General features: G+C 37.5%; 1 protein-coding gene across 2 annotated transcripts in view; it reads left to right on the top strand.

Annotated features, from left to right (window-relative positions):
* The window catches only part of LOC149830327 (outer envelope protein 80, chloroplastic-like), a 37,629-nt gene that overhangs the window by 13,025 nt on the left and 6,567 nt on the right, over positions 1-18,037 (top strand). For both annotated transcript variants that reach the window (XR_016433856.1, XM_090016448.1), the window contains exons 11-14: positions 2,620-2,690; positions 2,833-2,911; positions 2,989-3,104; positions 5,460-5,607. Coding sequence is in view for 1 of the 2 variants with exons in the window: in XM_090016448.1 (XP_089872574.1) it covers positions 2,620-2,690; positions 2,833-2,911; positions 2,989-3,104; positions 5,460-5,607 (414 nt within the window). In the remaining variant the exon portion in view is untranslated. The remainder of the gene's footprint in view (positions 1-2,619; positions 2,691-2,832; positions 2,912-2,988; positions 3,105-5,459; positions 5,608-18,037) is intronic.

Raw genomic sequence — 18,037 nt, forward strand, 5'->3', positions numbered from 1 at the left:
TTTTGTGTATGAGGACATGAAATACGATGTCCAATCCCATAGACTTTAAGAAACGGATCAAGGGCCTTGAATTCTCTACCACCACATTAGTTTGCAAAAACTTGATTTTTGTGCTAACAACGTTTTCAACCTGTGATTTAAACTTTTGAAATATAGTGGCCACATCAGTTTTATTTTTCGCAAAAAAATATCCAAGTAAATCGAGAATAATCATCCATAAAATTAACATAATATCTGAAGCCTTGAGTACCAAAAATCAGGGCAGGCCCCCACACATAAGCAAATATCAACTCTAAGGGTTTAAAAATCTTATGCATGCTATCAGTAAAAAGAAGTTTATGGTATTTTGCTTTTTGACAAGCATCACAAACTTTAGAATCAACTTGACTAATAAAAGACAAACTGAATTTAGAAATAACTTGTTTTACAGTTCTCAATGCCGGGTGACCTAGCCGACAATGCCATTATGATATAGTAGTTCTCTCTCCAACATGAGCCTCCTTACTGGGATTGAGGTGGATGTGGTACAAACCATTCTTGGTCGTTCCTCTCAAAATTTCTTTCCCCATTACCTAATCCTTAATACAACAGTGAGACGAGTGAAACTCAAAAACAACACCGTTATCTTGAGTAAATCTTTGAACAAATAATAATTGTTTTCTTATTTGCGGAACATGAAATATATCTTGTAAAACAAATTTAGTTCCAACATTAGATAAAATAGAATCACCAATATAAGAAATATGCAAACCTGTTCTGTTACCAACTTTAACTATATCAGTGCCTTGATAGTCAGAATTGAGTGATAGCGAGTTCAAATCTTGCATCATATGATGAGAGGCGTCTGAATCCGAAAACCGGCCTTCATCTAAGTATCTTAATGTAGATGCATGGTCGGTCATGGGTGTTGACTTGGAAGGAAGATCTCTTTGAAGTTGATAACATTGGCGGGCGGTATGGTTTGTTTTTTTCACAATACTGGCATATAACACATGGAGTGCTTTGATTATTGAAGAATCGTCCACCTTGGCGCCCACGACCTCAGCCTCTGAACCATCTTCCTTGCTGAGAATTTCTACCACGTCCTCGGCCAGAGTTATTATTATTTGATCTCTGATTAAAATTTGCTTCTGGCATGACATCATGACTAGATGTTGCGGACTCAGCTATACATGCTTCTTCTGATAGAAGCGGGCTATGAAGTTGATTTATTGAGATGAGATCTGAATGGGTAGACATGGAGACTCTAAAGGCTGCATACTCGGCAGGAAGATCCCTTAAAATAAATAACACAAGATCCTCATCTAGGGCAAGTTTGCTTGCCATTGCCAATTGGTGGGTGATGGATTTGGCTTTTTGAAATAACTCATCGATACTTTTCTCTCCCTTTTTAAGTGTATGCAGTTGATCTTTTAACTGCAATACTCTAGATCGAGAGTATTCAACATAGGTCTCTTTCAATGCTTGTCATACCTCATATGAGGTTTTCAATCCGACGATCTGTGTATGAATAGATTCTGTTAGGGAAGAGATGAGCCAGCTAAGGAGAAGTTGGTCGTGGCATTGCCACTTGACAAATTCAGGATTAGGAGTTTGTTTTTCTCCTTCCATAATAAACTTAACTGGTTATGGTTTTGATCCATCAATGAATCTGTATAAATCATATGAGATCAATAGTGAGATGAATTGGGATTCCCACAACAAATAGTTGTTTGTAGACAACTTAGTACTCAGAAAAATTTGCAAAGTATTTGGAGCGTGTAAGATAGAACTTAGCATTCACGCTTAAAGATGCTGAGGAAGACATGATGCCTAAGTTGGAGCTCTGATACCATAAACAAGTATAAAAAGGAGAGGAGAGCATGACACATTTTAATGTGGTTCAGATCTGAAGGATCCTACGTCCATGGTAGCCCTCACCTCAACTCACAACTGTGAGGGGCATCCTCTATTGCTGGATCCTAAGACCACGGTAGCCCTCACCTCAAATTTCACTTCCTTACGATGCATACCTTGGTGTGGAATGGAGGAATTTTACCATTTATTAAAAAAAATTCATGGTAGAGGCATATAGTATAACCAAAAACAGTGTATGTGACTAGAATTGAAGCCTAAGAATGTTAGAGGGAGGGAAGGCAGGTTCTTCAGTTGGCTAACATCATTGAGATACTTAGCAGTTAGAGACTAATTTACTGCCTGTTCAAGGGTGTTGGTTTAAAGAAGACATACAAAGAAGGGAGCTGATTGCTATTGCTAATGTCTGGATCTTATAGCTGCGTAGTACTTGATTTCATTGATGTTGCAAATGATGATGTTAATGAAACTGCATAGTGCTCATTTATTGGTTTCTTAAGATTTAATTATTTTCATAATTCTGTTGAATTGTTCATGTGAGTTCTATACTGATGTTAGGTTTCTGATCTTACTCGTATACTATTTTGTCATTGTTAACTCACTATGCTCTGGTAGTCTGATGTATCATATTACTAGTGCCCTCCCATGTGCCTTTCTGTCATTTCTGGTTTAAGCCACCATCAATCCTGTGAATGAAATTCAATAATTAGATCATAAGTTACCTTTGGCAAAGTATATCTCAATTCAGGACTTTAATATGTTCAGCATGCTGGTGCTCGTGATGATAGGGGAGAGCCCATCTTCAAGGATGCATATGGCAGTCCACTGACTTTTAGGTCTGTATTTTCTCTTGGTTGCTCTCGAGATGGGTGATCTCAGAAAGAATGATATAGATCCCTATCTTTTGCCATTTCTTGCTGTTTTATGTTATGCTGACCTTTTAATATAAATGCTTTAATTTGTCAAACTTAATTTCAGTGGTAATATGTATGATGATATGTTCATTGCGAAGCTTGAGACTGTCTATACTGGTTCTGGTGATCATGGCTCTTCAATGGTTAGTGTTATCACCTCCTTGGTCTTTGGTTGCTGTGTGTTTGGTGCTGATAGTGCATTTTGTGATTGTCATTGCAGTTTGTGTTTACCATGGAACAAGGGCTTCCTGTATTTCCGGAGTGGCTTTGTTTCAACAGAGTGAATGCTCGGGCTAGGACAGGAATGGGAGTTGGCCCAGCTCGCATCATTTTGAGGTACAAAATTATTGGCTGCAACTTAATTTCTTTTCTTTTCTTTCATAGCATCTTTTGTTATATGCTGTCTGTTGATAAATTCTGACTAATTATGGGCTAGTAAATTTTTTTATTTTGTTTTGAACAACTTATTTTTTCTATATTCGAAGTAGTACAGTGACTGATTTTTTTATTAGTTTATAAAGCTTTAGGATTTCACAATATTGGATGCATGCGTTATCTTACTTCATGAATATGTACTTGTAATTGAAGTATATTACTATATCATTAACATAATAACCATTATCAATCTTGGCAATGCAATTTCTTGGGATGTTGTGTCTTTTCTTTTATAAATCTGAGGTAAATCTCAACACTAAACAAGTGTGTATATATATATATATATATATATATATATATATATATATATAAACACAAAAAATGCATAGATTCTGGATTTTTTAGCAATAATATAAATAAAAAGCAGAAAAATTTTCAGAAAATAAGGAAGAGGAGATCATATTTGAAAAAATGACAAAAACGATTGTCAAAATATCATTTATAATATTGTCTTATTTTTAAAATTGCTGATATTTTGAAAATACCATGATGTGTGTATATATATATATATATATATATATAACACAAAAAATGCATAAATTCTGGATTTCTTTGGCAATAATATAAATAAAAAACAGAAAAGTTTTCAGAAAATATAGAAAATATGGAAGAGGAGATCATATTTGAAAAAAAGACAGATAAAAGGTTGTCAAAATATCATTTATAATAGCCTTATTTTTTAAATTGCTGATATTTTGAAAATACCATGATGCTTTCCCTTGATAGTTTTTCCATTGTATGTGATAGCATTGTCTTGTTTTCAAAATATCACTACATCAGTGGTATGTCTCAATGATATAGTTGTTGAAGTTGTCAAGGGAGAGTTCTTACTTTAGATAAGTTAGAACTTCTTAAATTAAAGCTCAAAATAAAATTGCTTTGTGCCATGCCTATCAGTGGTGATTCTTTCTTCTGAATGATTTGATGTCCACGGTATTATTTTTGTATTTCTTTGTTGATTGGCTTTCACTTACTGCTTTTATTCTACTTAGTTGACTGGAAATTTTGGTTGCTTGATACTCATAGTTTCTATCTCATAAGGCTCTGTTTAGGAGAAAATATTTGGCAACAAAATGCCAAATCCAATAATTATCAAATGTCAGAGTTTGTGTTTTTGATGAATTTGAAATTTTCACCATTTGTTTGGAAATTCCTTATAAGATTCCAGTTAGAATTGGCATTTCCTTGCCAACTAGTGGCTCCAGTGAAGCTTGTATGATGTCCTAGTAAGACTGTAAGCAGCCTAGGTCCCCATTTATTAAAAGCCCTATGCATTAATCTTTATAATTCTGTTTCAAATTTGGCATGTAATGTTGGAAACTCATGAAGGTGGGTTGCCAACCCCATGTGGGAGGGCTGAGGGCTCACCTCATACATATCCACCATTCAAGCTCTTGTGAGTTTCAAGTTCAAGTGGAGTTCCTTCCACTCTAGCCCATTTTCTATGGGTGCCTTAATTATGGTGTGGAGGATGCCCCAAAGAGGACTGATCAAGAAGCAACCTCAAGGCCTGATGAATTTGGAGGAAGCCGCTGGTGGTGGCACCAGTGATGATAGGGTTATTGGCCTCTTTTTGTCAGATGTATCCATAGAGCAATTAAGGATGAAAAGGTCACCTTAGATGATGAAGCTCCTGTCGCATAGCTTGCTCGTCAAGACAACTCTGTCAAAGTTAGCAATGCACTTGCTTCTAGGCAAGTTCCCAGGGCCCTTGATGAAGTGGAAACTAGAGCCACCACCACACCCATTCCCAATACACCCTCAATGTCTTTCAAGAGTTGGTCCAATCATGCTTCATTGATCAACCAACTTCTTGCAAGAGAAGAAATATCAAATTGTATTCTAAAATGTAGAAAGGGATATGGCATTGCCAATACCAACCTGTTTCCTTTCCCATGTTATTTCGTTCCTCCCAAACAGGTGTAGGGAATTCTGCAAATCCTCTCTTAACACACTTTGATGACAGTTTCCATCAACTTACATTAAAAAATTGTCTTCATATCTGTTCCAAAATTGTATCTTATGGTCAATACTTGAGAATGTGCAGCAAAAGCTCTTCCACTCACAAATCCATCTATCCACAATGATCACACATGCTCATACACGTTTATATGTATTAGTGTTAGATGCAGAATTTTTACTTAATTATGTAAAGTTTGTCAGCCATATCCAAGTCCTCCATAAAATCTCCTTTCCTCAATTTTCCTTTATTATTTATTTAAAGAAAAAATAAAATATTTTTCTGTCATTATGCAGTTTGACTGGTGGAACTGTTGTGGGAAATTTCTCTCCACATGAAGCATTTGCTATTGGTGGGACTAACAGCGTTCGAGGTTATGAAGAAGGTGCAGTTGGTTCTGGAAGGTCATATGTGGTTGGAAGTGGAGAAGTTTCGTTTCGCATGGTATGTGCAGCTTTTCTATATAGCTGAGTTTTTTTTTTATTTTTTCGGAGAGTTTACACATTGAATTTAACATGACTATGTTTAGTTTGTATTGCTTACATATAATAAGGAACTCATTTGATGGGGTAAATGTTCTGCCTCCTCAAGTTCTGGGTTCAGTTCTTTTTCATGTTCTGGTCTTCTTAAAAGCTCACTTTCCAACTCAGGAAATGCACATTCAAAGAATAGATAGCTAAGTGGAACCTTCATTAATTGGATGCTACAGTGTATTGTTTGAGTGAAAATGATCCAAGACCTGGAAAACAATGAACAGATCCCTCAACATTGGATCATCTTTCATAAATATGCTGCAATGCAAAACCAACTTTATATTTAAAGACTATCATTGTCATTGGTTAGTACATCTTTCTGGTACGCGACACAAAGAAACCAAGGATGCAAGTACCCTGAAGAATGTATAATGAGCATGAGGTGAGACTTCATTAAATGCAGAAGACCAGACCCAACAGAGTAAGGACATAACTTCTCCATGTAATTGTTGCCAGCATACTAACATCTTGTATATCAATATGCTTTTCCCTTTTGAGGAACCAATTGACAGTGTTTGTCATGACAGTTAACTGCAGTTTGCAAGAAGAATACTCCATAAATATCAGTATGCAATTGGACTGGCCAGAAAATCTCTTTTGAACTTCAAGTAATCACTCAATACTCAGTGGAAGAAACAAAAACCTGCTTTTGCTATATTTTGCCATGGAGCATGTAAAAGTTCTACATCTTATCCAAGGAGAAGAAAAATGCAATGGTCAAGGAACTTGCAAGCAAGTTAACAAAAATTTTGCGACAAATGAAATGTACTGCTATTCTATATTTGTTTGAAAAAAGTAGCTCAACTACCTTAATTTCACGACTCATTTTCAAAATCATTTAGAAAATGTGCGAAGCTAGTTTCAAGCCTCGGCCATTCTTCTCTATGAAAAGGTAAAGCGGAAGCAGCTATGTCACATGGGTGCGGGGATTCGGCACTTCCAAAAAACCCGGGTGCGGGGCTGCGCCAGGGGCAAAAATGTAAAATATATATATATATAAAGGGGGTCGGGGGTTCCCCGACACGGGTTTTTCTGCTGACAGCAGTTGACAGACAGTTGCTGTCAGCAGAATTTAAAAAAAAAAAATTCGTAGCCCATTTCATAGGGCAAATTTAAAAAAAAAAAAATCCAAAAAAAAAATGGACCCAAATGATCTTGGGTGCGGTCAACGCACCCAGGATCGGGTTGACCGCACCCGGTGCCGCACCCGCACCCGCGTCGAGTCGCGTCGACGCGGGTGCGACACCCTGCTAGCCGAATCCCTGTGACATAGGGAAGCAGGTTCAGTCTTCGTAGCTCAAAATCCAGTATTGGAAAAATCCTGATCCAGAGTCCAAACGATATATGCAATTCAGATTAAGAGAATGTATAAGTACTTACGCAACAAATAATTGAAAATGAATATAAAAACAAAAGCAAATAATAAATAACTGAATGAATCCAGATATTGCCTTTTTCGAACTTAGGGTCCGTTAGTCTTTTAGGCTCTAATTGGCAGGATTTTTTTGGCAAAGCTCCCTCTTAGGGCATGTGTGACTTTCGAAGAGTTGCTTCTTCTCGGTTTGGCAATACCTCCACATAGGTATGATGGATTAGGGGATGAATCTAGTAGCACCTCTGCATAAGGGTCCAGGATCGAGATGAGAAAGGGACAAGGTTGGAGAGTTCTTTCTTTCTAGGGCCAGCACTCAGATAAGAACCTCTTAGATGAGTCAGGTTTGAGGGGTCAACCCCTATTTATAGATGTCAAAGACGAGATATAGGTTAGATGGATTTTTGGATTCGGATCTAACCCCAATGGACCCATGTGCATCTACAAGGGATAAAACTATCCCATAGAGAGATTTGCGCTGAAAATGGGCACAAGAGATTGGGGTAAGGATAGGGATAAGGCCTAGGGCCTATCCTGTCCTGACATTCGAAATAGCGGACGAAAAAAGTTTTTGTCATCCGACAACTGACGACAAAAACTTTTGCCTTTCAGACCAAAATAAACAAGACAAAAAGGGGGACAAAAAAAACTTTTATCGTCTGAACCAAAAGGGAGGAACAACTGAAAGGGGAATGGCAAAAACTTTTGCTGTCCAGCAACATGCGACACGCTTTTTGCCGGCTTGCAGCAGACACAAACATTTTCAAGACCGAAAAAGGGGATGACAAAAACTTTTGCCATTCGGTGAACATACAACAAAAAGTTTTTCCTGTCTGTAAAGAAATTTGGGAAATTTAGGTTTTCCTAGAATTCTAGGGTTTATGCTTAGCTTTTAGGATTTTCCTAAGGGTGTGTGAAATGATTTAAGATTTTAGGATTTTCACCTGAGAACTTGAGAAAATATTTTTCCAAGACATTATTAGCACCTATGCATGAAGGAGTAGTAACCAATGTCCGCACTTGTGGAGGGGTGACAACCAATTTTCCTATAACGGTTGGGTTATATCAAGGATCTGCTTTAAGCCCTTTCCTATTTGCTATAGTGATGGATGAGCTTACGAGATCAATTCAAGAAAATGTGCTATGGTGTATGTTGTTTGTTGACGATATTGTTTTGATTGATGAGTCTAAAGCTGGGGTTAATGCTAAGTTAGAATTATGGAGACAAACATTAGAAGCAAGAGGTTTTAAGTTGAGTAAGAGTAAGACAAAATATATGGAATATCGGTTTAGTAAGCAACGAAGTAGTGATGGGAGTGTAGTGAAGCTTGGTGAGCAAGAAATATCGGTGGATGATTGTTTCAAATATTTGGGATCCATCATTCAAAAGTATGGAGAAATTGATGGAGATGTAAATCATAGGATAAAGGTTGGGTGGATGAAATGGAAAAGTGCAACTGGAGTGTTGTGCGATCGCAGAATGCCATTGCGGTTGAAAGGAAAGTTTTATAGGACGACTATTAGGCCCGCTTTGCTATATGGTACGGAATGTTGGGCTGCCAAGAGACATCATATTCAAAAAATGAGTGCAGTTGAGATGCGTATGCTTAGATGGATGTGTGGAAATACAATAAAAGATAAAATTCGGAACGAGGAGATACGTAAGAAGGTAGGCGTTGCACTCATTGAAAATAAGATGAGAGTGAATCGTTTACGGTGGTTTGGACATATTCGGCGAAGGCCTAATGATGCTCCAGTTAGAAGGATGGAGAAATAGAAAAATATATTAGTTAAAAGAGGTCGGGGTAGGCCTAGGAAGACTTGGATGGAGATGATAGGAAAGGATATGAATGCTTTGAACCTCACCGAGGACATGGCATTGGATAGAAATGATTGGAGGAGAAGGATTCATGTGGAAGACCTAGAATGATTTTCTTTTTTGGTTCATATCGCCGACCCCAATTGTTTTGGGATGAAGGCGTAGTTGTTGTTGTATTAGCACCTATGTGTTGTAAAAGAAATGGGTGTCTATAGATGCCTCTCTTTGGCATTAATCAAAGGTGATTCATTTTATGACAAAGAAATAAACACACATGGATCTTGTCAAACGGGGTTAGACTGTCTTGAAAACCAACTGAATTGTTGAGACGGATTGGGTCTCATTGAAGGAAGTCAGGTAGATTTAAAAATGAAAACTGGGTTGCTGAGGCCATTTGGGTCTTCATTGAACAAAGTCGGGCCGGTTTTAAAATTGAAACTGGTTGAACGAGGTCGGGCTAGTTTTGAAAACAATTGGGTTGCCGAGACTGTTTGGGTTTCGCCAAACGAGGTTAGCTCAATTTTTGAAAATAACTAGATTGTTGATACTGTTTGGGTCTCCTCGAACGAGATTGAGCCAGTTTAAAAATGACAAATGGGTTGCTAAGACCGTTTCGGTCTCGTCGAATGAGGTCAGGCCAATTTTGAAAACAACTGGATTGCCGACACCGTTTGGGTCTCGCCGAACAAGGCCCAAACCAATTTTAAAAACAATTGGGTTATCAAGACTGTTTTGGTCTCGTCGAACCAGGTCAGGTCAGTTTTTTAAAACAATTGGGTCGTTGAGACCATTTAGGTCTCGACGAACGAGGTTGGGTCAATTTAAAAATGGGATATGGGTTGCCAATACCATTTAGGTCTTGCCGAACGAGGCCATACAAGTTTTGAAAACTAGGAGAGTGGTAACGAGAGCAACAAACGACCAAGATTTGGGCAAAAAACGCACTTTGTCGTCCTGCACTGGACGACAAAAACACTTTGTCGTCCCATGCTGGATGACAAAAACACTTTGCCATTCCGTGATAGACGACAAAAGCTTTGCCGTCTCGTGACAAACAATAAAAGTTTTGTTGTCCGTACTATGACAAGGAGTTCTACTTCAACTCCTATTGGAACTGTATTTTTTACCTTTGAATGTTCGTACTACACCCAATTTCTGATTTTTTTTGCTTCCTGTCTCACTTTGTTGGTGCCTAGCTTCTACAATGGACACACCCACAACCATGGTTACTCTAAAAAGAAGAATGTTTTTTCAGTTAATCCTTGCCAAGTCCATGTGTATCACCACATTATGGGCGATTGGTAAGTCTTTTCTTCTAACTCTCTGCATATTTGTCACCTTTTAGTTCTTCACCTTCCATACTTTATTTCATACTGATTACGGATATCAAGGGGGGAATTACTGCCCCTTATTGGTTCGATGAATGATATATCGAACTTCGAACTGTCCATCACCAATTTTTGAAGAATTTTAGGATCTACCATGTCTGTCGCCTGCAGAATATGCAGATTAACAGTGCCCTTCTTTCTGCAATCATGAAACATTGGAGTCCCCATACTGGTACTTTTTGGTTTCCTTTTGGAGAGATGACCATTACTCTTGACGAGAAGATTCACCTTTAGGGTTGATCGATTCCCCAACTGCTCCTCCCATGGATGGGTTTATGGTGAGCAAGGACACCATGAATGTTTCAAATATTTTATCCTCTCTATTCAGATATTTGCATTGGGACTTGATTTATCCTTTTTGGGACACAAAAATGGCATCCTCACATCATGCTTGAGGACTTGAAATTCGCCTTTCAACCTCGTGGTTTCACAACCACCAGTTCGCGAGCAAAGAAGCATATGTTGGGTTTTTTTTACTTCTGCGCTGAGGGACTTTTGCTCTTTCCTAGGAGACCAGCTTATGGACCTATGTTATATGCACATGCTGAAGAGTTTGTACGTCAACAAGCAACACTTATCCCTTGGCCCGGTCGTCTTGGCAATGACTTACATGGGCATGAGCAAGTTCTCATTGTAAAGTAGCCCGAAGTTTCTTGGTTGTAAGATCTTCATTCAGTTGTGGTTCTTCGAGCATTTTCACTATGAGCATTCTTTTGCCACCCTTCAGATTTAGTGGAGACCCGGTATCGCCGAGTTCGAGATCATGATGGCTCAACTTCACTTCGCTTTTATCAAGAGGCACCAAGAGCGCTTAACTTCTCACCCAGTGACAAGAAACATTTTGGGACACCATCATTACACTTTTTTCAAGGTGACTCGTCGTCAAGAAAAGCATAAATCAAATCCATGCAATATTTTTTTGAGGAACATAACTACAAAAATCTCACAACTCAATAGCTATTCAGGCATTCAAGATTAAATATCATGCATTGTCAATAGCTAACAAGGAAATAAACAAGTAAAGTTGCAAGAACTAATACATAATAATAAATATGCATGATTCCAATGCACATGCATAAACATATTATTACGTTATTATCTAAGTTTTCTTTTGCATGCCTGTCCCTATTAAATGCACACAAGTTTAGTTTCACTTTTCATTAAAACCTGCGAATACTCAAAACGGGCACCACAAATTCTCGAAGTTAAAGATAAGTTCTCAGTTGTAGCTTAAAACACAATTTGTATTTTATTACTAGGTTCCCCACTTGGCCCTCGACCGATATCAGGAATCAACACCATTCATCAGAACATTAGAAATCAACATTTTATGTCGGGACACCAGGGAAATCAACATTCACTGATGCCACTTTCTTGGTATACTAATAACAACAGTTGTGTCTACACACTACCCACAAGCAAAGTGGCGGACAACTTCTTAAAACCATGTCCGAGAGGTGAACCACCATATTGGGTTCAGGGGCACAATCGTACACAGAGTTTTAGTATCCTTACAGTTTTTCCAAAACCGCCATCCAGGATTCTCATACTGTGGAAGGGACATCTAAGAAAAAAACATTAATTACATTGTTTTATCTCTTTGATTTTTTTATAAAAAGACATTCTTTTCAAAAGCTTCGTTTTGCAAAACAACATGCAAAACACAACACGAGACCTTGGCCCATTACACAATTTAACAATGCAATTAATTTAGAAGCTCAATAAATTTTATATGGATTTTTGCAATGCATTCAACAAGACTTAGAGCAACGCTTGCTCGTGGCCCACATGGCCTAGAGTGGTTTACATTCAGACCACTGATGCATCTCATGCAAAAACCACAACGAACATGTAACCACACAATCGTTTAGCATGTCTACAAATACACATTCATTCACACACAATACGAATGCACATGAAAAACAAATGACATGCATATGAACACCTTTTTTTGTTTTCATGATTCATCTCATGTATAATATGCAAATATGCAAATATGCACATGATCATGTTAATGCTACAATAATACAACTTCAAAATTCACATGTTTATAATATGCATATTTATGCCAACATAATGTTAGATTTCATGAACATACGTAAACAACAATATTTTTGCCAAATTCGGGCATGCACAGGATTCAAAACATGACTACCGATCCTGAGGCTATGCTGCCCCCCACACGGAACAACACTAAGACTCTATTGGCAATCGGTTGGGCTTAGACAAAACAAATCTCGGCCTCAGCTGATGACCATATGCAGTCTTAGTTATTTTCTGCACATAATAGCGATGTATGAGATGACTATTTACAACATTAAAACATGTATTTTTGGTAACATTATATAACGCATGAACAGTCACATAGAAGCTTGCATAATCAGTCACATAACATGTATTTTTGTAACATTTATAAAGCATGACAGTCCTGTAAAAGTGTGCATAACAGTTACACAAATATGTAGGTTAGCGATACTCTATAAAGCATGAACCAGTCTTATATAACATGCTTTCCGGTAACACTTTATAAACATAAGCAATCATATCTAACATACTTTTTCAGTGACATTTTTATAATTATGAACAGTTATATGACATGCATTTCGGTGACACTTAATAAACATGAACAGTTATGTAAACATCCCCAAAACCGGTCACATAGAGGTTCAAAGAACAGTCCAATAAACAGTCAAATAATAGGCATATGACAGTTCAAAAAACTGTCATATATTAATCCAATAAACAGACATATGACAGTCTCGGAAAAGTCATATGGCAATCCAATAAACAATCATATGACAGTTCGGAAAGCTGTCATATAACCTGCAGATCGGGCTTCGTATATACATATATCTTTTTCCCTTATATATATATATATATTTTTGAAACTACCCAACTGACAGCATTTGGCTGGGTTAATTTCTTTTGACAATCTGACAAGCTGACAGCAGTCGGCTGGGCTAGACTCTTTTTGAGAATCTGCCCAGCTGACAGTAGTCGGTTCGGATGGATTCTTTTTTAGAATTTGCTCAGCTGACAGCAGTCGGCTGGGCTGGATTCTTTCTGTTATCAGCCGCCCCCCACATATATATGTATTGTTACTTGAAAAGAAAAACTGCATGTGTATTGAATCTAATTACAACAACAACAAACAACAACAACTATGCCTTTATCCCAAAACAATTGGGGTCGGCGATATGAACCAACAAAGAAAATCATTATGGGTCTTCCACATGAATCCTTCTCCTCCATTCATTTCTATCCAATGTCATGTCCTCGGTGAGGTTCAAAGCATTCATATCCTTTCTTATCACCTCCATCCATGTCTTCCTAGGCCTACCCCGACCTCTTTTAACTAATATATTTTCCCATTTCTCCACCCTTCTAACTGGAGCATCATTAGGCCTTCGTCGAATATGTCCAAACCACCGTAAATGATTCTCTCTCATCTTATTTTCAATGGGTGCAACGCCTACCTTCTTACGTATCTCCTCAGTTTCGAATCTTATCTTTTATTGTATTTCCACACATCCATCTTAGCATACGCATCTCAGCTACACTCATTTTTTGAATATGATGTCTCTTGGCAGCCCAACATTCCGTACTATATAGTAAAGTGGGCCTAATAGTCGTCCTATAAAACTTTCCCTTCAACCGCAATGGCATTCTACGATCGCACAACACTCCAGTTGCACTCTTCCATTTCATCCACCCAACCTTTATCCTATGATTTACATCTCCATCAATTTCTCCATACTTTTGAATGATAGATCCCAAATATTTGAAAGAATCTCAAGTCTGAAATTGCTTAACAGAAACTGCATATACATCTTAAAATAAATTTGAAATCCCATATATATATCTATATATATATATATATATATGGAACCCTGCGACAGTCATGGTTTGGGTGAAATCTGACGCTGCGATCTGGGTACCCGACTCTTCTATACATATGCATATATACACACATACATATGTATATGTACATGAACAAACCATAAATGACCTAAGAAAAATTTACAGTTATGAGCATGGGAAAAGAGAACTGTTTGAGCATACTTATATTGTCATTTAAATCCGCAGATCTGGACCAGATCTGCGCGTCTGTAGTGCTCGGCAGATCTGTCCGCACACACGGTGGGACAGATCTGTCCTTGTGAACAGTGGGACTGATGCACATAAATCGAAACAACATGCACATGCCAAAGTAAAATTTATTAACTGATTTAACATTATATATATATATAGTAGCTGAAAAAGAAAGGTAATCATCACATAAATTTATATATATATATATATATATATATATATATATATATATATATATATATATATATATATATATAGAGAGAGAGAGAGAGAGAGAGAGAGAGAGAGAGAGAGAGAGAGAGAGAGAGAGAGATGTATATGTATATACATAACCGATGTAACATTATGTATATACATATATATATATATATATATATATATATATATATATATATATATATATACATGTCGGGTTTTCGTTTTTCACTTTTCCTTCTTTATCCTTTCCAACAAAAAAACTTTACATGAAATAAATATCGATTGATCAGAGAGAAAGTTCTCTTCTCTTTTTCCTTTCTTTCTCCTCTCCCACAATTTTCCTTCTCTCTCTCTCTCTCTTTCCTCTTTTTCTTTCTTTCCTATATATATTTTTTAAGTTTTTATAGAGGAGGGAATCCTCTAGAGGGTAACGCCCCTCTAGGGTTTCCCATATGGGTTTGGAGATAGATCTTTCGCATGTGGGACTCTATCTCTAACCCCCCTTTTCCTAATTTCTCTTTGTTGACTTTTTCTACTTTCTATATCTTTTAATTACTTACCTTTTTTTTTGTTTACTCTACCAAATTGGGCTCTTATAGAGACCTTAATTATTTGGTAACTACCATACAACAACAACTACGCCTTCATCCCAAAACAATTGGGGTCAGCGATATGAACCAAAAAAGAAATTCATTTTGGGTCTTCCACATGAATCCTTTTCCTCCAATCATTTCTATCCAACGCCATGTCCTCGGTGAGGTTCAAAGCATTCATATCCTTTCCTATCATCTCCATCCAAGTCTTCCTAGGCCTACCCCGACCTCTTTTAACTAATATATTTTCCCATTTCTCCAACCTTCTAACTGGAGCATCATTAGGCCTTCGCCGAATATGTCCAAACCACCGTAAACGATTCTCTCGCATCTTATTTTCAATGGGTGCAACACCTACCTTCTTACGTATCTCTTTGTTCCGAATCTTATCTTTTATTGTATTTCCACACATCCATCTAAGCATCCGCATCTCAGCTACACTCATTTTTTGAATATGATGTCTCTTGGCAGCCCAACATTCCGTACCATATAGTAAAGCGGGTCTAATAGTCGTCCTATAAAACTTTCCCTTCAACCGCAATGGCATTCTACGATCGCACAGCACTCCAGTAGCACTTTTCCATTTCATCCACCCAACCTTTATCCTATGATTTACATCTCCATCAATTTCTCCATACTTTTGAATGATGGATCCCAAATATTTGAAATAATCATTCACCGGTATATCTTGCTCACCAAGCTTCACTACACTCCCATCACTACTTCGTTGCTTACTAAACCGACATTCCATATATTCAGTCTTACTCTTACTCAACTTAAAACCTCTAGCTTCCAATGTCTGTCTCCATAATTCTAACTTAGCATTAACCCCAGCTCTAGACTCATCAATCAAAACAATATCATCAGCAAACAACATACACCACGGTACATTTTCTTGAATTGATCTCGTAAGCTCATCCATCACTATCGCAAATAGGAAAGGGCTTAAAGCAGATCCTTGATGTAACCCAACCGTTATCGGAAAATTGGTTGTCACCCCTCCACAAGTGCGGACATTGGTTACTACTCCTTCATACATATCTTTAATTATACTAATGTACTTGAGAGAAACACCTTTCTTCATCATTGTCCACCAGAGAACGTCCCTAGGTACTCTATCATATGCCTTCTCTAAATCAATAAAAACCATATGCAAATCTTTGTTCCTCTCTCTATATCTTTCAATAAGTTGTCTAAGAAGATGTATAGCTTCCATAGTTGATCTTCCAGGCATAAAACCAAATTGATTCTCCGATATCATGACAACCTTCCTCAACCTAGACTCAATCACCCTCTCCCAAAGTTTCATAGTATGACTCATGAGTTTTATACCACGATAGTTTGTGCAATCTTGTATATCACCCTTATTCTTATATAAAGGCACCAAAGTACTCTTCCTCCCCTCATTAGGCATCTTATTTGTTTGCCAAATCAAGTTAAAAAGATTTGTCAACCATTCTAAACCTTTCTCTCCCAAGCATTTCCAAGCCTCGATAGGTATACCATCTGGGCCAACTGCCCTTCTTGATTTCATATCTAAATAAATTTCGGAATTAATTAATTTTTAATAATTAATTATTTAATTATTAATTAATAAATGTTCAAAAGGTTCCAGAGGGTGCCTTACCCCTCTGGGAGTCGTTTTAACTTCAAATTTCCTTAAATTAAACCTGTATATTGAATTTAAAGCTTTAATTTTGTTGGACTTGGATATTGGATCTGGATCTAGATCCAAATCCATATCCAATATCTATATGGATCTTTAACCAGATCGGATCCTAATTAATATGGGTCTTGGGCTGAGTCCTGATCCATATTAACTTGGATCATACAGATCGGATCAAATCTAATCCAGACCCGGTCTCATCGAGTTGAGCCTTTTTTGAAAAAGCGATTTTCGGGCCAACCATAGCCCGAATTCAGAAAAATAAAATATCGTTGAATTTAGAATTTTAAGGCGCATCTAATGATATATAACTTAAATTTCGCTTGAATTTAACTTGAATTTCGCTTGATTTTAAAGGTCGAAAATAAAAGTTTTTATCGCATTTCAATTGGCTCGTTTAGGTCTTGTCGATGAGACCTGGGCCAAGCCTAGATTCAATTGACACCACCTAATATCAAGTATTTTACCAGTGTTTCTACAACACTTAACCAAAATTTCAAAAAGCCAGAATTTAACTTAGTGTAAAAACACACGATATTACAAAAGCAAGCATGGGAAGAAGACTAGTTGCTTGCTCATTTTTTTTAGCATCATCGATGTATAGACCTCATTTGAATAACAAAGTCTAATTTCATTTTTCCTCCCCATATATGTGCCTATGAAACTCATATTTTCCCTTTTGCCCCATTTTTTTTCAAAATACTAGAAAATACTTTCTTTGGCATAAATAAGATGACAAAAGATCTTGTTTTCAACGAGATATTGGGTGATAAAGCGGTTCTTTGTCGTTCCCTAGGCTTGGGGTACGAAAGGCAAAATGGCCAAAATTGTCTTGTTGTCCACATGTGAGAAGTATCAGATGACAAAACAGTTTTGCCATTCGCCAGTGGTAGGGATCAGATGACCAAACAGTTTTTCTGTTTGCCGGTGGTAGGGACCGAACGACAAAATGGTATTGCCATTCGCAGGCAGAAGAGGCCGGGCGACAAAACTGTTTTTCCATCTCAGGGTGGTAGGGGTTGGACGACAAAACAATTTTTGTCGTCCGCCCATGGGACGACAAGACACCTTTTGCCGTCCACCCATTGGACGATATACAAATTTTTGCCGTCCCCAAATTGTGTTCGTACAGACATGACACGACATGCGGAGAGGGGGAAGGACAAAGAGAAGGAAAAAGAAGAAAAAAGGAAAGAAAGGGAGAGGAAGAGAA

Source organism: Nuphar pumila, chromosome 8 (assembly GCF_984573655.1).
Source record: "Nuphar pumila chromosome 8, dmNupPumi1.hap1.1, whole genome shotgun sequence".
NCBI classification, from domain to species: Eukaryota; Viridiplantae; Streptophyta; class Magnoliopsida; order Nymphaeales; family Nymphaeaceae; genus Nuphar; species Nuphar pumila.